General features: G+C 40.7%; 1 protein-coding gene across 1 annotated transcript in view; it reads right to left on the bottom strand.

Moving 5' to 3' along the window:
- Nucleotides 1-24,558, bottom strand: part of ano5b (anoctamin 5b) — a 32,731-nt gene that overhangs the window by 7,507 nt on the left and 666 nt on the right. Inside the window, exons 2-10 of the mRNA XM_080435312.1 lie at nt 11,369-11,430; nt 6,894-7,001; nt 4,700-4,768; nt 4,133-4,426; nt 2,815-2,934; nt 1,808-1,923; nt 1,266-1,400; nt 911-1,016; nt 494-554 (exon numbers count right to left, since the gene is read on the bottom strand). Of these exons, the coding sequence (XP_080291438.1) occupies nt 494-554; nt 911-1,016; nt 1,266-1,400; nt 1,808-1,923; nt 2,815-2,934; nt 4,133-4,426; nt 4,700-4,768; nt 6,894-7,001; nt 11,369-11,430 (1,071 nt within the window). The remainder of the gene's footprint in view (nt 1-493; nt 555-910; nt 1,017-1,265; nt 1,401-1,807; nt 1,924-2,814; nt 2,935-4,132; nt 4,427-4,699; nt 4,769-6,893; nt 7,002-11,368; nt 11,431-24,558) is intronic.

The following is a 24,558-nucleotide window of genomic DNA, read 5'->3' as shown; positions in this document are numbered from 1 at the left end:
GGACATAAGGAATCTATCTTAACCACATTAACCCCTCCGTCCCTATTTTGTACATGTCATTTTTAAACATGTAGATTAAAAAAAAGAAAGAAAAAGCCTAGGCTAATGTGCTTAAGTTATAGTTTGCTGTACGCTGGTGTCGTGCATCAAAGATATCAGATCTAAAATCTCACAACATGTCGCAGTGCAGCATGTAACCTTTTTGCCCTGCCACACCATCATACACAATTAGAATTTATGCTTAATGGTAAAATAAAACATTTTGTTCAGAATTAGGCCTCATTAAAGCCTTCTCAACTAAAGCAACCACAGTAGTATGAAGCCAAAGCTGCTGGAGGCAAGGATAGATCTGGGCTACAGCAGTATGGGGACAGATTGATGCTAGCTACTGTGTGAAAAGCCTTTAACTGTCCCAATCTGTCAAACAGTGGGGAATGCATTAGAACCACAAGCCAGGTTAAACACACTGAGGGCATCATGACCAGACACCTACCCCAAATCCCCATAAATATGGCAAAGAACACAGTCCCTTCATTATCAAACAGATGGGATTGCTGGAAGAGAGAGAGAGACAGAGACAGAGAGAGCATGGCCCATTATAAGTTCCTTAGCAACCCAGAGTTGTGACATGCTGAGATTTGGACACAAACATGGTGACATACTGCATACACAGAAGGGTGCATTTCACTTGGATTGATTGACTGTGGTTGACATGTCATTCCAGGGTCATTCAAATTGGGAATGAAAGAAAAACAGGAACATGGGAATCATACATATATTTCTGATAATATACATTTGATTTTGATTTCAGACATTCAAATATATATAACTCAAACGTATCATTATGAAAGAAAAGTTAGCATTGCCATGGTTTGCAAATTACAGCATTGAAAGGTTTTCCTTGTCTTACCCAGGATGAGAGACAGGTCGAGTTGAGTTTCCAGAAAGTGCACTTCTTATCACAAAGTGGACACATCACAATACTACCACCAATGGAGGCATCGCAGATCTCTTTACTTAACGACAAATAAAACAGCAGCATGAAAACACTTCTGAATCACAAAATAATGCAAAGAAATTTGTAGTAGTATAAGTAGTATTGAATGGAATTTAATGTTAATTAGTTTTAATCAGTATTTGTCTATTATAAATATAAACCACCTTGCCACGAATTAATCTGTTTTAAGTGGCATATAAGTAGACCTTCCATCATTAGATTTAATGAATCATAAAGGAACTCACTGATGACCCCTGGTGGTACTGACCTAGAAATATTGTCATCATAGCTGAGCAGTCCATACACAAAACATACAACGCCTATGACAGCTGCAATGAACAACATCTCTGTGTAGAACCCCAGCCAGGCAAAGTAGATCCCGATCTTTTCTCCATAATATTTTCTGTAAACAATAGATTATGCGAACATCAGCGCAGATTACAAAATCACCACACAAAAAACACACACTGAACTGGTGAAGGACACAATCAAGGTTTTAGTCATTTAAAATACGTAAAGGTGCGTAGACTGTTTGCCAATAAACTGTAATGCTGCTGCTGCTGCAGCCTGATGCTGCTAATTTGTCATAGTCTGTTATGTTTAGTTGTATTTTCTATGTTGTGACTGTTCTGTGTTTTTTTTTAGAGGACCACAATGGAAATAAGCCTTAGGGCTTTATTATGTTTTTATCCTCGGTGATACTGTGTCTGCTATATGTTGTGGAAGTGCTGATGTGCTCTTCACCAAATAAATGTATTCATTCATTCAAGGTACATGAAAACTGACTATGTCCAGATATTACTTACTCACCTGATAAGGTTAAGAGGTTGTTCTTTATAGAAACTAAGTAACCTGGCCCAGTTTTGGTACAGATTATAGCGTTCATCCTCACATTCTGAATTTCTAGACTTTTTCCAGTATCGACTCTAAAAAGAGAAAGAAAGAGAGAGATGGCAGTGCATGAGGTGTTGTGCAGAAGTATAAACATCGATTTGAGATCAGCTATTTGACAGTGAAAGAAATTGTTAATAAATCAGTTAATCGCTGTGAAATAATCTTAAAATCTTAGTATAAAGTTTAACTGAAAGAGAAGAATTATGACTAAATAGATTTTGAACAGGGAACAAAAGGAATACAATTTCCACATTAAATTGAAAATTAAAAAATGTCCTAATGGATAAAGACCAAAAAGCCAAAGTCTTGTATCCATTGTGGTCCATTACATATTCACTCAAACACTGGACAAACAAAAGTGCAATACCGTTTTAAAACAAAACATGATAATAACATATAAAGGAAGTTATAGGGCCAGGAATTTAAACAAGTGGGAGATGCCAAGAGACATTAGTGTATTTCCTTTGCTTAATGTTTTATGTAAAGCACATTGAATTGCGTTTGTGCTATACAAATAAACTTGCCTTGCCTTGCCTTGCTGTTGGGCAGAAACCTTATTTCAACTTAATTGTCATGAATTAATGCCCTATTTTATACTAGCACATGTACAAGATTGCAATGCATTGTGATGCAACACAAAGTGAGTTCGTAGATTTGCTTCTTCTTTTTTTTACAAACATGTTTGAAGAACTTCACCAATAAAGGCATGTCCACAAAAGGACGGCAAGTTCAGAATAGTTAAGATGTCTGTGGGCTTTATCAGTATTAAAAACAATGAAAAGTATTAACACGAGCTTGTGACTAAATAACTACATCGGATTGATTGGAATGCAGGTTCTTTTTCCATTTCTTGAAAAGTAAAAGCTTTTGGAATATACAAGTTTCACCCAACAGCGACGCCATTCTCTTTGTTGTTGCCTTACATCATGCAGTGGGAAGGCTGCGGTGTATGTCCCACTGCTGAGCAAACGCTTGATGCCTTTCTTATCTTTCTCTTTGCGGTCCTCTTTGTAGTACTGACAGCGAGCCAGGATGTAGTAGACCTAACAACAAGGAAGGAAGGGGTTAAAATACTGGAGATCATTATGTCTGCATTTAGTTTTCCACTAGATGTAACAATTTCCACATATTAACATCTTCACAGTTAAATCTGCGATCCACAACATTTATCTCCTTCCAAGGATTTGAACAAAGACATCCCATGCGGGAGATTGAAAATTCACACCAGTGAGATCCACCAGGGAGACACACATCTCTCCAACCACTAGTGTTGTAACAACTGGAAACATTTATCCATATCCCCATAAATCCCCCTGAATCAATGTATTCACATATATGGTCTCACGTGAATTTGTCGGAATGGATTAGTCTACTACACTTAATGAATCACAGAGTTGCTCGTGTATGTTCATGAAGCATCTTGGATCAGGGTCATATGGCCTAAGTCACTGGTTCTCAACCTTTTTCATGAAAATGGAGGAGAGAGAGTGAGAAAGAGAGAGGGAGAGAGACCTCTGTCTCAGTGGAGCAGAAAGACGCATGTAATAGGATTATGGATAATCTGTCTCTGATTATTAATTATAAGGAGGCGAGATAGTTGTACCTGAGGTAATGCCAGCTACTGTATACCAGATAGCGTTAGCTATTCATAATCGCCTCCTCATCTCCATTAATAACAAAACTTTGAGACCGATTGCATCCTAGATGTCCCGATGAATTCTGAATGGCTGTCAATCGCTCTGAAAGTGATCCAAACATTATAGTTTACCACTATTGTTGTAGTTATAGTTGTGGTGTGGACTCTGCCATCCACTTCAGTTAGAACAAATACAAGAACGCTCGCCCCAAAAAACACTCGCCCCGGGTCAAGTCCGGCGACCTCGGAACGGTCGCCACTAGGTATTCCTAAACGTAACCTCAGTAAAACTATGCCTAAACCTTACCTTGTTCCTAAACGTTACCTCAGTAAAAAACATGCCTAAGCATAACCTTATTCCCAATCTTAACCTCAGTAAAACTATGCCTAACACTGACCTTATTCCTAACCTTAACATCAGTAAAACAAATACAAGAATACAAGAAACCGCTGGGGGCGAGCGGTCCGCAGATAAAATGGGGGCGAGTGTGTTTTGGGGTAAGCCTTCCAGTTACCATTAGAACGACTTGTAAAGGTTCTAGTTATCGTCCTCAGTGTGAATTCTGCTATGTCGAAAATAATCAGCTTAAACAACTGCCACTCACAATTCTGTTTCTTGTGGAGGGTGGGAAACATTTATCCTTGGATTCCTTGTCTTTGATGAGGAAGAAATCAATCTTGCCCTTGTCAAAAGGAGAGGTGAAATGGTCGGGTCCTGGATGCATAATGTGCTCTGGCAAGCGGAAGGGACGAGAAAGCCACTCCAGAGGGGCATCTTTGGCATGGGGGATGTCACTGGCCTTGAAGGGAACCTTGATCTTCAAAACATCCGCATAGGTGGCTAACACCTCCCATGGAGCATGGATCTTCAAGAAGTATGTCTTGCCATCATCTGAGTCCTGAGGGGTACACACAGGAGATAAGGTTTAGCTCCTGTCTAGTAAAATTTTAAATTTGAATTACCAAATACATCTTTGAATAATATATCTTTAATGATTTTGTGGAAATGGTTGTATCTTAATTGCATAACAATGATAATGGGAGACATAGCAACCTCTCCTATAATAAACTAGCAATGGGCCATCCCTTTAAGATTTGTTTTACACAAGTTTGATGCATTTCAACATTGAGACCACTAGGGGGCGGCAGCGTTCTGCCGTTGAAGTTCTTACCGATTTGTCCTCTGTCTCCAGTTCCAGTCCTGCCTTCTCAAGATTGGCCTCAAATTCCCTCCTCCTCTCCTACAGATAGACACAACACAACACACACACACACACACACACACACACACACACACACACACACACACACACACACACACACACACACACACACACACACACACACACACACACACACACACACACACACACACACACACACACACACACACACACACACACACACACACACACACACACACACACACACACACACACAATCTGAGCCTTTATTCTTTTGTCACCTCTTCAGAATGTCATCTCATTCTCTGAGTAGAATAGATAAGGATCTTTCTTCCTATAATGCCTTGTCTCTCTAAGATAACAAAGTTAACTTTGTGAAAGTAAAATGTCAGATGTGAAGAGGAGAGAAGCTGTATCTCATGAAGGTCAGCTATGATGAAGGTCAACTGAACTGAACGCAGGCTAAGCCAAATAAATGTTATTGTGAGGGAAGTGTGCTGATTGCTTCTCTCCTTTTGTAGTTACTCCTCTCCTCAGAAAAGTTACACTACGTTCCGTTTCTTTCTCTGGTCCCCTTCTCTGATTCCTCATCATATACCATATGTGTGTGTGTGTGTGTGTGTGTGTGTGTGTGTGTGTGTGTGTGTGTGTGTGTGTGTGTGTGTGTGTGTGTGTGTGTGTGTGTGTGTGTGTGTGTGTGTGCGTGCGTGCTAAACTAAACAGCTAAACTAACTTGCTGCCGACACTGAGACATACTGTACTGGGCGGCAGGACAAAATCTGACTCATGTCTGTGGTATTAAAAAGACTATGTAAAGGGAAGAGCACTCACATTTTTCTTGAATGGTTTTGACTCATGAACTTATGACTTATATAACACGTATCGCCCAGAGCAAGAAAACTGAAAACCAAAGCTCTAATCACACAATGACCAAAAATGTGTACTGTTTATGGTGCAATCCAGTGGGAAAATAGGAAGCTTTTTCCTTATGTAACCTTTTAACAACTACATAGCATATTGTGTCCCAAAAGATTCTTCCATACAGGTATTAGACTCCGGGGGGTCGCTTCTAGGGGCTTGAATAGTATCTATTGGGGAGACAATGAGTTTCATCCAGGAATTTGTTAAGGCACCAAGGCAGAACTGCCAGTCAAAGCGAAGACTGGCCAATCCAATCACAGCGTGTCCTCGCCGGACATGCTTGCAGAGACTCTTCGGTAATGAAGTCAAAGACGTTGGCTGCCATGTTATTTGTGTCCAAAGTGGCCACTGATACCCCAAACTGCACAGTGCTGCTTTAACTAAAATTAGCAGCTTCCAACTTCCCTCCCTGATGATGGGACTATTTAATTAGAGATGCTCCGGGAAAAAAAATCTTGGCCTAAGCCAAAAGCGAAAATAGACCAAAAATGCCTTTATTTCCTTTTTTGGACATTTTCTTTGTACCATTACTTTCAAGGCTGAGAACAAGGGCCGAGAGATGGACAGATACTCAGATACTGTATAGTACAGTATGGGCTGTTTACTGTAAGAAAAGATGATTTAAAAAATCTGTAGAATTAATTCTAATGCAGATTTTACGTATTAGTCCTACCTACCTGCAGTAGGTAGGACATCTATATATTTCTATGCTTACATGCTCTCCTACTGTACTCCTTGGAAAGTCAGAATACGCATGGGACAAAGTTCATAATAATGATAATATGAAAAAGATACAGCGATGGATAGGAATTAAGAGCCAGGCACACAAACGCAATGTGGAAGGGGGATATAAATAGATATACGGAACAGAGTGACAAGTAGAGACAAGTAGACGTTTGCACCATAGCCTACTTATTGGTCTGGTGTTTTTCACTGAGATGGAATCCCTTCAGGTGATGTATTTGTATTTTAACCTGATGTATATTTCATCGTACGAGGGTGTGGCGCATCAAATATAGCCTATCTACAAGCTCACCTCACCTTGATGTGACACCCTCGAATGACCAAGTATGAATTAAAAAAAACCTCTGATCATGTCTGGAACAACTTGCCTGATAATGGGCTCTGGTCTTTGTAATGGGCCTAGAGCTTTCTTGGAATATTGTGTCCATCTGTCTTAAATGTAAGGCAGTTCCCTGATAAAAGGCCAAAGTAATCAAAAAATCAACAGATGCCAGGTCTGTTCTTTTCTCCCACACACCTGTTTCTTTTCTCCATCCTTGTCGTCTACATATGATAACACAAAGTCGATCCTACGCCGCCCGTCCCTGAAGAACACAGTGTCTTTATTTGGATGTAGATGATCAGTCTGTAAGGGAAAAAGAAAAACAATTAGCCATCCAAGACTTAGAGAAGGGAAGAGTCACATGCTATTCGTTTTTCAACAGAATCTCTTGAGATGTATTTACTTGTATGCAGTAGATACAGTAACTACAGGAAATGAAAGGGTCATGTGTCCAGATGGGTACTCGAGACATTGTTATTAATCTTTGTCTGCGTGGAGGCGCACTGAGTGGCCGAGCCACCAGACGCACCAATTAGGAGAATCTTAAAAATTGTAAAGTGCAAGTAGAGAAAAACCTTTTGACATAGACACAGTTAAAGGGGAAATCCACCCATTTTCAATATTTAACTATGTCATTAATATAGCATAAAGGAGTTGTGTGGAAATAAGAAAAAAAAGAAAAAAAAAATTAACATTGCAAAAAAATGTAACATTGCAAAAAAATTAACATTGCAAATTACACCATGATGAGTCATCACAGTGTAATTTGCAATGTTAATTTTTTTGCAATGTTACATTTTTTTGCAATGTTAATTTTTTTTTTAATTTTTTCTTATTTCCACACAACTCCTTTATGCTATATTAATGACATAGTTAAATATTGAAAATGGGTGGATTTCCCCTTTAAGTAGTTAAGTAAAAACATATCTTTTCTGGGCTGTTCACAAATTATTAGAAACTGGTCACTTCTAAAAGAAATTCTGTGAAATATAATGTCCGTTTCCTTAAGACAAAGCTGTACAACAGTTTTTCTTTTTTTCTCCCTGTTCTGGAAATCTCCGGTGAGAGAATAATGAAATGCTACTAAATTAAATGTATTTTAGCAGATTTATTCAATACAATATAGATGGCAATAATATAATGAAAAAAATAATGTAATGACATGAAATGAAAATGACAGAAAGTAACGAAATTAAATGACAATAAAAGAAAATGGACAGCACCCGGTTTCCTCTGAAGGCAACGAGAGTCTGACACTGAAGTACAGTGCCTGATCGAAAGCTAAATACAGAGTTCCAAGAGGATACATACAATGTTAACCCCAAGGATACACATGTAATCAGACGACCCTGATATAGTATTTTGGTTGTATTTGTCACTCGTACTCATACAAAGAAGAAGCGAAATGCTAGGACACTCCATTCAGACATAATCATCCCTGTCACTACTAACCCAGACTGCTGGTCTGGGGAGGTGTAGACCACTGTTTCTCAGCGTCTGGTCCGGGGGCCACCAGCGGTCCAAACGGACCCGTACAGGTCGTAACTCTGACAGTGTACAAATGGAACATGCATTTGTACACTCATAAACACTGAGGATTCTACAGTGTATATTGGGGTCCCAGAGATTATAAAATAAAATAAAGTGTATCAAATGGTGGTCCGTGGCCTAATGCATATCAAACTGGGGGTCCTTCAAATTTAAAAGGTTCAGAATAACTGGTGTAGATAACTATTGTTTCCTCCGATACATATGGGGTCGCCAGAGTTTATTTTCACCAGGCAGTGAGGAGTTTCATTGGGAGGGCGATGCTGAGGAACTCAGCATGCCTGAACAGCCGTTCCGTCCAACCTGTTCTGTAGTATTCGCTAGTGCTGGACAGAGACCACCCTCCCCTTCCAGCTTCACAGCCACAAACATGGCCAATTGTGTCCATTGAGGATCTGGCCTCCACTGACCACAGAGGAGTAATCAAAGTTCAAAGTTCAAACAACCGTCTCCACAGTATGAGCAGGAGTTTTACCCCTGACCCTGTGCCGAACACCCAAAGACACTCCTGGACTATGTCCAGCAACTTGCAAAAGGCATGCCTATCATTATACTATACTTGGACTGAAACTAGGGAGGAGCCTGTACTCTCCCAGGCTGAATCTGAAATTAAATGTCTTGAAACTTTTCCTTACCTTGGAATGCTTCATTATGGTGCAAATGGTTTTTATTCATAATCTTCTCTTTAAAACACTTTTCTCTGAGCCTTCTCCATTTACTTATAACACAACTCCCCTGGACCACCATAAGCTTTTAGCCTTTTACAGAGTGTTAAAGTATGTTTTCATGAGGTGTTAGAAATGATTAACATATGAAACAAGTTCTGCGTTCTCTTGTTTTTTGTTTTTGTTTCCCCTGTAATATGGGTTACTTGTGGCAATCAATTAAAGTCACTTGAGAGACAACCACTGCCATCTGGCTGCATTCCCAGATCATTGCTATTTCTACACTACGGATGTTCCACTATATTCCTTTCCATTTAGTCACAGTTCAGTGAGTACCGATCTAATTCACTGTAAAGAGTTGCAGACTCATTTCAAAGGCAGATTAAATGTCTTTAGACCCAGAAAATACAAAACAAAATATACTGTATAGTGTATACTGTAAGTGTTTGAAAAAACCAGCTCCACTTTTAGTGCTTTTACAATTGAATTGTGTATATTGGCCATACTTTATGGGCAAAATACAACACAGTATATTATATTATCCTGACCTTAGAGGACATAATCTTTTCAGTTGGAACAGTAGCAGAGCCCCACCCTGCTTGTTTATCAGACCCTTACTGAACGTCCACCCATGGGAGAAGTAAGGGTGGGGATGTGATTCCACATAAACATTTTATTTAACGACTGGTTAACAACATTATAAAAACATAATTCATGCAAAAGGTTATGACATATAGTTCTTACAAATACACAGCAAAAATCCTCAGTGTATTTTAACCCATTTGACTCTATTTTTACAATCTCGTGGTAAAATCCTCACTTAGCTACACTGTGGCTTTACCTTGCGGGCCGGGCAGCCTGTATATCAGACATGGTCTGAAGCTAATGGAATAATCAGAGGAGCTCTTTGAGAGGAAAAGATCTTGTGACTCAGCAAAGAGAGCAGTGAGTCAGCAGAAGGTCAGTCACTCTCCATAATGACATCTGATAGATAGAGAAGGGGGAGGCTGCAGGCCTGAAGCACAGGCAGATCTACGGCCCAGGCAGTTTCACCAGGCAGTTTCACCACCCTGCTGTTGAATGAGCCAGCAGACCCAGTAACAGTTTCAGGACCATATATCATGCATTGGGGGCTGCAAGTTTTGGGGCTGCAAGTTTTGTTTCACTCAATCTCCTGCGTACGTGCAATTTTGTACTATTTCGGCCACCACGGTTTGCCAACTTGGATTTGCGCGCCTATCGACTCACGAGGCCATCGGCTGTTCGGCACGAGTAAGCACTCACCTAGCGGCTCACTCGAGTGCACCTCAAGAGCCTCAAGGCCTTGCTGTCGACGCACCTGTCTTGTTTTCAATTGTAAAAAACATAACCATTTGGTCAACATCTACAGACAGGGTGATTCATGATCTTTTACTATAGTTAGTTGTGAAACTGTCTCGGCTGTATATTTTCCTGCTCCAGGTCTACAGATGTCCCATATATATACTGTAGGAGAGACATGCCTTTAGATACACAGCAAATAACAACAGGGACTTTAGCAAGAGAACCCCCTAACAACTTGATTGATTATGACTGTTATGTAATAAGACTGATCCAAGCTTGGAGTTGGAGGTGATCATCATATCAAGATGCATGGAGTAGAGTTAAACTAGAAAAAGTGCTCCTCGGAGCACAGGTCTCCGCCAGGTCAGGTACGTTATTGTGGCCTCCTGGTGGCGCTATAATAGGCCAATGTGAAAAGGGTGCTATTTGTTCAAGGGCTTTTCACTGCAATCGGACACTGCATTCATGATTTGAGGCATTTTGTTCCAAACATATGTTTGCAAAATTAGACCTGCTGGTGGCGCTATAACAGGCCAATGTGAAAAGGGTGGCATTTCTTCGTCGGCCTAATAGAAATGTGCGTGTGAAATTTCACGGAAATCGCAAGCTGCGTTCATGATTTGAGGCATTTTGTTCAAAACGGAACAATCCTGCAAACTTTGGAAGCCAATCTTAGGCAATCAGGATGGAATATGGGAAATCGGATAAATCCGTGTTGATCACATGACTATAGAGATACTGTGTACCGATTTGTGTGATGTTTGGACAAAATCTGTAGGAGTAGTATCAATAAATGTGTTTTGCACATATCGGCCTCCTGGTGGCGCTATAACAGGCCAATCTGAAAAATTTGGGCCAGAGGTTCTGAGTTGGCATCCAGGGAGTGTGCGTGCACAGTTTCGCAGCGGCCGGGCCAACGGTGCCAGAGATTAGCTGCTAACGGACGGACAGGACGGACGGACGGACGGACGGACGGACGGACGGACGGACGGACGGACGGACGGACGGACGGACGGACGGACGGACGGACGGACGGACGGACGGACGGACGGACGGACGGACAGACAGGGGGTAAAACATACTCTCTCGCCATGCCTTTCGGCCTGGCGGAGACAATAAGATCATGACACCTACCTCTGTATTCCCAGGCAGCGTCTCTCTGTCAGATAAGGAATTGAGATGACCATTGTTTTCTTCTGCAACATAAACCAACAACACAAACAAATAAATATGCTGTATTTTAATATCCTATGAATGTTCATCTAAAGATAGCAGCGTCAGAATTAAGTCCACACCAAGACAAACATCGCAGTGAATGCAGACTCAAATTAGAAACAAAGCTGCCAAACCATACACTAGATACCTCAGACACAACAGCCACTGCTTTTGGGTCAAGCTGTGCCTCCTAAATCATTTATGCCCCATGTATGTCTATTGAAGCAGGAGGTCTCTTCTCTCTACAATTAAAATCATCATTCGCTGAATTGGTTTGTTACAAATGTCACACATGCAGTTATGTTATGATATAGGATACTTGGTAAATACAAAATCTGGGTTTTCATACCAAAACACCTTATTGTGTGTAAATAGATAGTAACAGTAATGGTTATAAATCCGAAAACAATTGTAGTCTCAGGTCAGAGATCTTGCAGATTTATAGTAGGATCAGAAATAAACACCAGTATACTACTGCTAGTAATGATGAGGAAATGAGATATGCCTAATGTATATGGCTTGTAGTCAAACATAATTGTGAATAAATGTTGTATGTAGCAGCTAGTACTTTTAGGGAAAAAGCATAAACTACCTGAGTAGCAATTAAGTAATTATTCAAGTTATTAATTCAAGATTAATTATTATAATTAACCAAAACCAAAATATCATCCTGATATTGACAGTAAATCTCTGCAATAGGCCAATAGCCTTAACTTATAGCCAATAGCCAATAACTTAAGCCCTCTTAGGCAAGACTGAGATGAGAGAGAGACCTATAGACCTATAGAGAGACCTATAGCTCTAGTGGTGGGTATTAGAAGAACCAAAACAGTGCTATGGTGCTCTGTTGGGAGAGTTGGGAAAGAGAGTTATCAAAGTGGGTGGCTTCTGTGAACATAATGCCTTACACTGGCTCCTGGTGCAGACAGAGTCAACAGAGAGGAGATTATGTATATATCCTATCCTTTAACCCTTTCCAGTTAACTGCCTACATTACAAAAAAGTGTTATACTGAACGTAGGCTATCCATTGTTTTTACATGATTGCCAACTGCCCACTGCATCATGACTTCAACTCTAACTCTAACTGATTGTGTAATGCAAAAACTGCAATCTTCGCATTTCACAATATCCACTTCCCCCTTTTTTGGGTTTCCTTGGAGAAAAGTGGAAAAGAGACATTTCCAAATACGGTATAAGAGTTTTACGGTATAAAAGTCCATGGTGATCAGCAAGATTAAAAAAAAAAAAATGCATACAATGACAGCAGAGACAATGTGGGGGGATTTTCACCTTCAAAAGATACAGAGAGAATGACACACAATACTATCAATCATTCAGGCACAGACAAAGACACAGATACAAATAGAGCCAGACACACAGACAGACCCGTCACCCGCAGTTCTACTGCACAGTGCACACACCTCCCTAATACCAAAACACACAGCATTCCAGCATCCATCCCCCCCTCCTCCTCCTCCCTCCCTGCCAGGCCTGGCCAGGCCAGGCCAGGCCAAGCCAGCGGGGGCCCTGGCAGTGGGAATGTGTTCATGTAGCACTAGCAGTGCTCTGCTCATCGCCCTCCCTTGTTGTCTCTGAATGCTGGGAACCAGCAACGCTTCCTGTGGGGGAGGCTGGAACAACGTGCACAGAGTGAGCGCGCTCAGTGAGGGGGAGGGGTCAAGGACTGGGCTTGCTGCCGCTCCAGAAGACCTTGTTTTCACCATTACAGATGATATGCACTGCTTGGAAGGAAGCATGGATGACACCACCAGCCTCCTTCCAATGAAATCCTGTCATTAAACTCTGAGAGTGTACAAAATGGAACCCCATTTGTACACTCTCAGAACCACACACTCTTAACTGTGAATCGTTTAGTCTGCTGGGACCCCCTGGGGGGTCCCCCGAACCCCATGCTGAGAACCAGTGACACAGTACCTCCAGCCCACCCCCCGAGACCAGCAGAGCTGCCTCTGATTAGACACGGCCGACATGAGGGCTTTGACAGAGTGCAAGGTGAGCCAATGAGAGCCTTTTTGGGACTGGTTGGTGTGTGTTACAACAGAAGCTCTTTGATAGGCCAAGAGGCTCACTGGAGAGGAATGCTTCTCTAATGAGCCTCACTAGCTGGCAGCCTGGCAGGGAGCAGCAGCAGAAGAAGTCTCTCTCAGAGAGGTCTGCAGAGGATATCTTCCACAGTGGGAGTTTCACACTGAGTCCGTGCAAATCCATGGGCACTGTGCTATTTTCTGTCCCCCTCCTCGTCCTCTCTGTCTCAACATTCTTGGTCCGATCCCAGCTGTGCAGAGTCAGTTATCACAGCCTGGGCTGAGCAAACAGTGAGCTGTAGGCCAGCGGTGTGTCCTGTGTGTGTGTGTGTGATATTTCCATGCATGGAAACTTTAAGATAACTGGAGATAAGGTCCATGATGACAGATAAGGCTTCAACTGCTAGAATTCACTATTGTTGACTATTAGTCAACAAAAGCTGAAGGTAAAGGGCCACACTGAGTGTTAATTTAACTGTGAGAGTGTAAAAATGAACCCATGAGGGTCCATTTTTACACTCTCAGTTAAAAGGACGTGCAGTGCACCTGCATAACAATATTATATAACCTACAACCTCTTCCAACCCAACACACACATTACAGTGGCCTATTTAACTGTGATATTCTCAACTTGTGAACTTGCCTGGCTGTCATGAGACATTCATACGTTGCCATACACCATCAGTCCTTTGCGCCAGTAGCTATCAAGCTCCACATCCAAGCCTGACTGTTCTGTTCTGTTCTTGGATTAATGACTCTCATTCACACATGGCCTGCTGGGATGTACACTACGGAACCATGTCAGATGCCTGTTAAGGATAGCTGCTGTAATACTTTCATTGTTGACTGTATTTTACTCATTATATTCACTGTTGATAGACTACATATTATCAGTATACAGTGTCAGGTGTCTTCTGTCTAGGCATATTATACCTAGACAGCAGACACCTGACACTGCACATATATCAGTGTCATATCCACTGTTGATTGTCTGTATCCATGTGTCGGCCACAGCATGCATATATTTACTGGTGATAGAATGTATATTATACATAGATAGAATATAAAGTATGTTAACTCAGTCAATCTATCTATCTATCCATCCATCCATCCATCCATCCATCCATCCATCCATCCATCCATCCATCCATCCATCCATCCATCCATCCATCCTTCCATCCATCCATCCATCTATCTATATGCTGCTCGCTTACTGTAAGGACGTGACAGCAAGCCCCAGTGAGCTCTGAATTAAACTTGACAGTCATGTCAAGCCCCTCCAGCTAAAGAACCAAACACACCATGTCCTACAGTATCAGCTGCCTCTGAACACCGCTCTCACTAAAACAACCAGTGACACAAATCTCACATTTCTCAATCTGAACTGAGGCAATATTTCCATTATTCATCCCTCTATTATTAGACTGAAAAGGGGATGTGAAATGATTCGACTCTTCTCACGTGTTTACATGGCAGCATTAAATACCTTTATAAATGCACTTTTAACCATTTTAACCCCAGCATCCATATTTTTTGGGGAAACACAAACACGACAAAAATAGTCGGTCTACAAGTTCACAATGTGTCGCAACGTGTTGTTTCGGTTATTAATGATTATAACTCAAATACAATTAGAATATATTACAGCTGCTGAGACACTGACATGCAGTGAATCCTTCACCCACTTAACCTTTCACACAAATGTTTAAGTGTGGAAAAAGGATGTGAACGTATACCCACCACACTACAACTTACATTCATTCCATGTCCGCTGATCAACCCATTTAGACCTGAGGCCGATTTTAAAAGCGCCTTCTAAATCCTGACATTAGTTTTCTGAAAAACTTCAAATATTTATTCAAAAATTACAAAAAGATTATGTTACTATATACTGTACATAGCAACAAGATCCCCAAAAGGGGTTCCCGGCTTGAAAGGTATAGTTACGTAATGGGGTTCCAGGTCTAAATGGGTTAACCATATAGCTGATCTACCTCTAAACACTAACACATAGACACACATACAGTACCAACGCACATACCTAACCCTAACCTTATGAAACTGCAATAAAATCAAATTGAAAGTGTGCCTGTTGCCAGACAGGCACACATCCTGTCTCAACACTTTCCTTTTGTGTCATTGATTGAACAGATAACTAAAACGCGTAGAGCGGGTGATGTCAATCAGAGACTGCTTCAAGCTGAATGCAAATGTTTTTTTTTATATGAAGACATTGCATCCAGAGGGCCTTAATGAAGATTTGTCTCTCTCTTGCTTTTTGTAAGGTCCATATAACGGTGCCCCTTATTTGTATACAGGTATATTCACAAAAGACTGTGGCCTTTTCTATACTTCTGAAGTTATATTGTTGCAATGTATTCTTCTTGTAAGTTGTAAAGTTGTGTAGACGACTTATAAATACGATTTTCTCTTCTTTAAGAGTGATTAGATTTTTTTTTTTAGTGATTTTTTTTTATTTTTAGGACACCCAATCAGCTGGTTTGATGCAATTAATTCTCTCTCTCTCTCTCTCTCTCTCTCTCTCTCTCTCTCTCTCTCTCTCTCTCTCTCTCTCTCTCTCTCTCTCTCTCTCTCTCTCTCTCTCTCTCTCTCTCTCTCTCTCTCTCTCTCTCTCTCTCTCTCTCTCTCTCTCTCTCTCTCTCTCTCTCTCTCTCTCTCTCTCTCTCTCTCTCTCTCTCTTAGTGTCTGAATTAATTCATGATAGGACGTGACGACAAATGGACGTTCAGCCTTCATTAACGACACATGATACAGTGAGCATTAGCTTACAGCATGGGGTCAATGAGTTCACCATAAGCATGTACACACAGCAAAGTAGCATAGAGGCAGAAACACCTTACATGCTAGAAGCAGAAGCACACTTGTTACTTGGATACTTGTTACTTGGATACGATTCTCTCACCGTGCAGACAACACACACCTGAAGAGGGATGAGCGGCGCTCTATTTTGAGCCACATTCTATGGATTCCAGGACCGATATATCGGCCAGACCAATATATGGACCATTATTTGGTCATTATCTGTATCGGCAATTAGAAAACTTTAAAGGATTTTCTATAGTAGCAGATCTACAAGCTCACAACGCGTCACATAATTTTAATAGAACTTGAGCGGTTAAATAAAATGACGTTCATGTTTGCTTGTTCAGTGTATAAAATTATACACATTTTATACACAAGTTAGTATAAAATGCATGCAAGTTTACTTCATAAAGACAATTACCTTTGTATTTCTTTGTTTGCTTAGAAGTCAAATGTCTACGTTTCTCAAATTGATTAGTAAATGATGCGAGTATGAGGGGATGAGAGGAGTGAAAGAGGACAATGTGAGGACAATTGTGAGAGCGGACAGACAGGCGTCACATAAAGCCCTTGATCTGCCCGTACCTGAGTGCAGGTTAATCCTGAAAGCTGTGAGCACTGCAAGACCATCTTAATAGGAGGGAGAGAGAGAGACAGAAAGAGAGAGAGAGAGAGAGAGAGAGAGAGAGAGAGAGAGAGAGAGAGAGAGGAACAGTTTGTTATCCACCCTGTAGGTAAAGAAGAGTGAACTTGTAATGTAACAAAAGAAAGTGAAGCCACCATGACACAATCTAATGAGAAGAATGCTCCTCTCTAGTGGGCCAACTCAAAACGACAGAGGAAGGTGAAAACAAACAGCTTTAAATCAGATTGCAGGCAACTCCGATTTGTTTCTCAAATCTGATCTTTAGGACTGAGTCACTGTCCACACTGTTATTTGTAAGTGATCGGATCAGCTGTGTGTATTCTGTCGACCTAATTGCATTGGTTGCTGTGGTAGCAACGTAACGACACGGGCAACGTAACGACACGGGAGTAAAGGTTGTCCCTTCACCAATTTGCAAAACTGAGTCGATTGTCTTTGGGTCTAACGCAAAAGTCACCTTGGTAGTAGGTGACTTCGAAGTTTCAGCCAAGGAAGCTGTTACTTACTTAGGCTGCATATAAGACAACAAACTATCTGGACAGAGTATGGCACTAAAAGGTTATCTCTAAGGTTAACCAAGGAATATTTACTTTTATAAATAGAAGTGTTCTTGAAATTTTGGCAGGAGCTCTTGTACAAACTCATTTAGATTACACCTGCACGTCCTGGTACACTAGCATCCCCAAGATCCTGCAAGGGGCAAGAGGCGTTCCCGTGCAAAAGTTGCTATCTTCGGACACCAGCCTTCCTTATCCCTAAAACACCTGCACTGAGGGATTGTTTTGATTACATACAATCAAATGTTGTGGTATGACTCATGTTTGTTTTTTTACTTTTGTAACTTCCTCTTTTGCAAGATAACAATCTTGCAACTTCCTCTGAAAAATCAAGAAGCACCTAAAAAGTATTTATACAATGATGTCATGAGTCCAGGGCAGGCCTATTAGACCTCCATCCCACCTTTTCCTTGTCACTCTCACATTGAAGATACAAATAAAAAAATATAAACTTTATTGTCCATGTAGCAACTGAGTGAATGAAAATTGTCTTTTGTTAGGGGCTCCTGAATAACATAAAAACATACACTCATTAAAGACACACAAAGAATTAGAACGCAACAATTAGGCTATATAAAAAAGAGCTGCATAAAAACTATGACGGTCTAATTGTCCTTGACTACCCACTTAAGCCGTTTCAAAAATAGCTAAAATAGCCCATCTACAAACTCATAACGTGTCACATCACGACGCGTTGTTAGCTTGTGTTCGCTATTTTTAAAATGTTTTGAAAAAAGACAAATTTAAAGTTTATAAAATGTTCACATATAAACACACGCCCCAAAATACGGACATATTGCAATGGGAGCATAGATTACAATGTCAGCACAGACAGGCACTTATGGCCTACAGGCAGCTTTCTCTACACTGAGGCAGGAAAGCGTAGTGCTCAGTGTGATCTCTATTGCCATGCTTACCTCAATTCACTGCTGCTCTAAGCAGCAGTGAATTGCATGATTGTATTTAAAATATTTTATAATAATCCGATTAATATTTAGGATTAACCCAGTAAACCCGGGGTCGGCTCTGTACTTGGTCTGCTCTTCTTGTCCCTCTACAGTCTACACTATAATCAGCTAGAGTTTACTATTCATAATCGTCTCCTCGTCTCCGTTGATAATACAACTTTCCGAGGGTGAACGAGGCCGATTGCATCTCAGATGTCCTTCTGATGGATTTGAATGCCTGTCAATGTTTCTATCGTTCATCAAATCGTTTTAAAAGTGATAAAAGGGATTTTCGGCTATAGTTGTCGTTACAGTTGAGGTGTGAACTCCATCCACTTCAGTTCAAACACTTTTTAGAACATATTTATAGCTATATTGTTATAGTTATCGTGCTCTGTGTCTCTTGAGGTGTGACCAAGTCACAGTTTTACAAGTCACAGGTCAAGTAGGCCTACCATAAGCAAGTCTTAAGCCATGACCCAAGCTTCAAGTCCTTGTCCTTGCCAACAGTCTGGGTCGCAGTAGGATGTCTCTGTCTGGAGTATGTTTACACGAGGTTGTATAGTTTAAGCCAGTGGTTCTCAAAGTGGGGTCCTTGAGGGGTTCCAGGGGGTCCCACTCCCCAGCATAATTTGTTAACATAGTGTCAAATTCAGTTTAACCACTTTAACCAACCCTATATAGATCGGCTATTTGAAAATAGCCGATCTACAAGCTCACAGCATGCTGCGATGTGATGTGTTGTGAGCTTGTAGATCTGCTAATTTAAAAAATATGTTTTTAAATAACAACACAAATCTTGTATGGGGGTCCCTGGAACAAAATATGTCCTTGACATGAACATGTTTGAGAACCACTGGCTTAAGCTATTTGTCCAAGACAATGCAAAAAAACAGCAACATCGAAACAGGTTACAATAACATGAATGAAACATGCTGCATATAGGGTTTCTAGCCACGGCTAATTTGTGACCCCAGGAAAACAAACTGTCTTTCTTATCACCAGGATGTACTGCACTAGCTATTTTTTACAATGTCCGGAAAGTTTAAACCAACACCACAACACTCATATAAGAAGTTATGTTCAGCAAAGATAGAATAGCTAGAGCTTTATCTTCTTAAAAACACCCTTCCAGTGTTCAAAATGTCATTTTTAGTAGAGCATATAGTATTTCCCCCCAAAATGGTGACAACTACAACTGTTATACATCTTCCACAAACTGAAAACTGTTTTCTTCATTTCAATATTTGTCCATACAACCAAGTACAAACAAATAAGCTAACACAATTTATTTTATCCACAATGCAGTAGTGCTCTGCTATACTAGATAGCATTTTGATCGAAAGCTAGGGTACACCATCATACTACAGTATGTATTTCAGTCTAGTGAAAATAATCTGGCATTTATAAAACAAGGCTCTACAAGGTGAAGTCTGACAGGAGTCAGGACGGAGTCACATTCTGCATGCCTCGTATCATGCTAGCATCAAAGTGAAGTGCAATTACTGGGTCAGTTTCCATAGCAACCCTTTAGCTCTCCCTATCTGAGAGTGGAGGATGACTTCACCCATTAGACCTCTAATCCTAGAATGAAATCACCTTAAATGGCAGCGCAGCCTTTTAATAGCATCTAATAATGCATGCCAAATACAGTAATGAATTATGAGGCTTGGAATTAATCAACACTAGTCTCAGACCAGTTAGTAATTACATAGTACTACTGTATTATAGAGTTAGTACTACATGGACATTCAGAACTAGACAGTGTCAGATCCAATAAAAATGTTGAAAGCTATTAGGGAAAATGTACACGCTGTGGACAATACCAATTAAAGGCCACTACTGACAGTATTATTCAATGAGGCGCCACAGGATAATTATGAAATAGTTATAAATCCAAGTGTGTATTTGGTTGAAAAGACAACATTAACTTCAATAGGCACAATTTAACAATCGAAATGAATCTATCGGTCAATGAATGGGCCACTGTTAACAAGGTAATTTAGTCCAAACAATAAACACTGATGTGCAGAAGGACCCCTTCCTGTTCTTTCTCGTCGTTCATTCTTTCTGGCTCCTACTGATGTGCCTGAAGGTCTGTGCTGATAAAACCCTTAACAAAGCCGTTGATGTGAGAACAGTCTATTAACCCTAAAAAGCTCACCATATATAAATAGACATATGTCCTTATTAACATCACTTACTAACTAGCATGAAAAAACTAACTGAGACCTACAGTACTGTACAAAGGGTACAAGACCTTAGATTATGTTGTCAACTCACTTCACATCATTATAATGTTGATACAAATCTTTCTTTTCAATTTCCTTTGAGGAAAGGGTGCCAGGTTTGTAAGATATCAGATAATCAGACCATGAATGTTGACAACTAGAACTGTTGAAGGTATATATCATAATACTTCAATTGTTTATTTGAGAAAAAAATAAGAAAGAAAAAACATTTATTTGAACAAAATAACAATAACAACAACAATAATAATAATCTGCAATAATCAGATTGTGGATGTGGAAATATGGAAAGTAAGCCAAATATGTAGCCTGTACTTTGCTCATAATTTGTTTTTTTCCAGGCCTCCATGTCAAATAAATGTGTTGCAGTGGATTCAACCAGTACTTAAAACGTATCTGTTATGCTCTGCTAATGCACAGCCTGAAGTCACTCTGCTGAATGGAAGCCTAAAATAGCTCATGTAGATGTGATTTTACACCTTTTTTATTTATTTATTCACTTCAGGGCATCACACTGTAAATCTGTGAAACATTACAGATTAACAGATTATCTTTCCAGGCTAAAGAAAACAATATTGTTTCCAAAAAATATGCTTTAACTGACTTAGGAGGGATAAATGGTATGCAAGCTGAAATTTTATTAAACTGCAAACTTGTTTCTCTGCCAACTATTTTTCAGCTGTTGTGCATGGGAGACATAACTGGCCTTGGTGTAACACAATTTATATTTTGTGTTTAAAGACAGTTTGTGCAATATCTCTGAAAGTTACAACTTCACAACTAAGGGGCATTTCACTTTAAACCACTTCTGGGTTTTGTGTGCACCCCAGACAGTTTTTAAGTTGCTCTCTATTCAGTCACACGCCCCCTTCCTATATAAACTCAGGAGCGCATTGAACTTCTGACCAATCACACACAATGTTCAGCTAGGGAGTTGTTCGGCTAGTTAGAAAATCTTGGGGGGTGCAAGAATCACCAAACTTCTTATGACGTCATTTTTTTCTTATTGACCTACCCTTGCTCAACAAAGTTCGGGCCCTATTGTTCACACCGCGCTATGCCTATGCACTATGTTGCACCTTGTATAATGCACAAGGCAGCTGCATTGCCCCAAATGATATATTGTGGCCGCCTAACCCGTTAAACCAAAACACACTTGCCCGCTCGCCCCAACGGCGGAACACTCGCCCCGCTTGGCGCGGAACACTCTCCCCCAGTGAATCACTTGGCGCTGAACGCTCGCCCTCAGCAAGGCCGACCACTTGGTCTGCTTGGTGAGAACAGACTACAGCCGCTAACATTAAGTTAGGAAGTAGTTAGGCAAAAAACAGTTACAACAACGGAGGCGCGTCGTCTTCGTAAAGTTCGGCACAGCGACTTGCTCGCCTGACGACTCACTGGCCGGTGCCTCTCGTGGCTCAAGTCCGCTTCAGCCAATTCAGCACTGTTCGAGTTACTTCCCAATAGGGACCCCCCGGCCGCGTCGTTGGATTTGTGGGTCTGACCGCTCCGAGGTCACCAGACTTTTGGGTCCGACCGGTCTGGGGTCGCCGGATTTTACTTAAAGACCTTCCTTTATGCCTTATCTGTTTGGTTGTTTACACCTGGATATGGAAATGCTAGGCACACTTTGCGCATGTATGCAAGATAATCCATCCGATTTGAACCCAATGTTTCACTCACAATTTAGCTGGCATTTCAAAGACTTAATCGCTCATTAATCGCCCCTCGTGCAAAGCTTTATGCCCAAATAGCAGGTAGCGAGGTTCATGTTTGGTTGGAGTGTGCTGCAGGCTTAAGGCCTTCCACACCCCATCCATCCACCTGTCCCAGCAGTAACCCCCCCCCCCCACACACACACACACACACACACACACACACACACACACACACACACACACACACACACACACACACACACACACACACACACACACACACACACACACACACACACACACACACACACACACACACACACACACACACACACACACACACACACACACACACCCCTTCTGGGTAACCGGAAGGCTTGCCCCAAAACACACTCGCCCCCATTGTTTCCGCGGACCGCTCGCCCCCAGCGGTTCTTGTATTCTTGTATGTGTTTTACTGAGGTTACGGTTAGGAATAAGGTTAGGGTTAGGCATAGTTTTACTTAGGTTAAGATTAGGTATACTGTATAAGGTTAGGTGTAGGCATAGTTTAACTGAGGTTACGTTTTGGAATACCTGGCGGCGACCGCTCCGAGGTCACCGGATTTGACCCGGGGCGAGTGTGTTTCGGGGCCAGTGTTCTTGTATTCACCTTCTGCACCCCCAGACCAAGATACTCAGGGTGACCCTGAGTATGGTCAAGAGTCAAGACCCTCCCCCGGTAGCTTCATGCCACAAACATGCATAACCATGCTCCTGGACTCCCACGCTTTCAACACCTAAACAATACATCATTACCAGAACCAAAACATTTTTACAATACATTTGCACCTTTCAAGCGGACAGCAGCATTAAGCCTTATACTTTGTCATATGACAAATAGCAAAGAATTGCCAATTTACAACATGTCATGTTGTGAGCTATTTTTGCTGTTTTAGAAATGTTAAATTAAATTAAATAGCACATTGGATTAGGAATTTAATTATGACTGTCCTGCAGTACAGACTGCTTTAATTTAAGGGGCCATAGACCAGGTAAAGGGTTTTAATTACATCACAAATACAATCAAATTATGTACACATGGGCCTGCACTGCCTCCATTCTAGCGAAAGATTATATATCTAACTGCATTTTAGCTGAATGGTGATGACAATGATCTGCATCAGTGCACTGGGTAATAATACATTTTATTGCAAATTAAACTAACTACTTCCTCCGCTTGCAATTCTACTTTTTTTTTTATTGATAGGGGCCGGGTATCACGCAATGGAGCTTTAAAGCCTAAACTAAATGTGCATGTCTGTATGCATCTCTGCCACAAAAGAGCTATAATAGCAGGCTGGTTTATTAACCATTAATGTGACCTACATTAGGCTGGTTATTGGGACCTCACACAGACCACAAGCTTCAAGGGAATTCACATGATGCTCAAACAAACCTCAAATGAAAGGATTGGAGATAAGATTAGTCCTTGGTGCTCTGTGATTTGATACAAAAGCTATAATGAAATCAAATGAGCAAAACATAAACTAGAATATGTACTCCTTTGTTTGCATGTGTTGAATATCAAACAGCCATGCAGATTATCCAGGAATTTGAAGTCATGTTGCATTATTGTCCTCTTCCTGGTAAACATAGGCACTTTTTTAGCCTAATTAATCCAAACTTTTCAAGGCTTTCAAGGCCAAAACTTTCCCAGTCAAAAATGTGTTCCCTCGTGACGTCATCACGCACAAAGTCGACAGGTTTTCTCTAAACATGGTCATTTAGGCTATAAATGATAGTAACAAATATATCTCTTAATTATTATATATAGGCCTACAGGCTATGCCACTGTTTCCCAAACAGTGGGTCGGGACCCATTTGTGAGTCGCGAACACAGTTTTATGGGTCACGAGTAAATATCACTTTATGTTTTGTTTCCTACATTTTGTTTTTAATTATTATTATTTCAAAACATTGAAAAATCACCAAAAAATGAAGAAAAAAAAACATGAATTGAAAACAAATTCAATGATTTTTCAAACGAATTTCATGACTTTTTTTTTTTTTTAACTAAGAAATTCCATGAATTCAAGAACAAATGTTTAAGAAATAGTGAGAAAAACAGATCTACAAGCTCACGAAGCATCGCACCGCAATGCGCTGTGAGCTTGTAGATCGGCTTTTTTCAGTAGCTGGT

This window comes from Gymnoscopelus braueri (assembly GCF_963280865.1).
Source record: "Gymnoscopelus braueri genome assembly, chromosome: 1".
Lineage (NCBI taxonomy): Eukaryota > Metazoa > Chordata > Actinopteri > Myctophiformes > Myctophidae > Gymnoscopelus > Gymnoscopelus braueri.
Note: the sequence above shows the minus strand (reverse complement) of the source record. Positions and strands in the feature narration are given on the sequence as shown.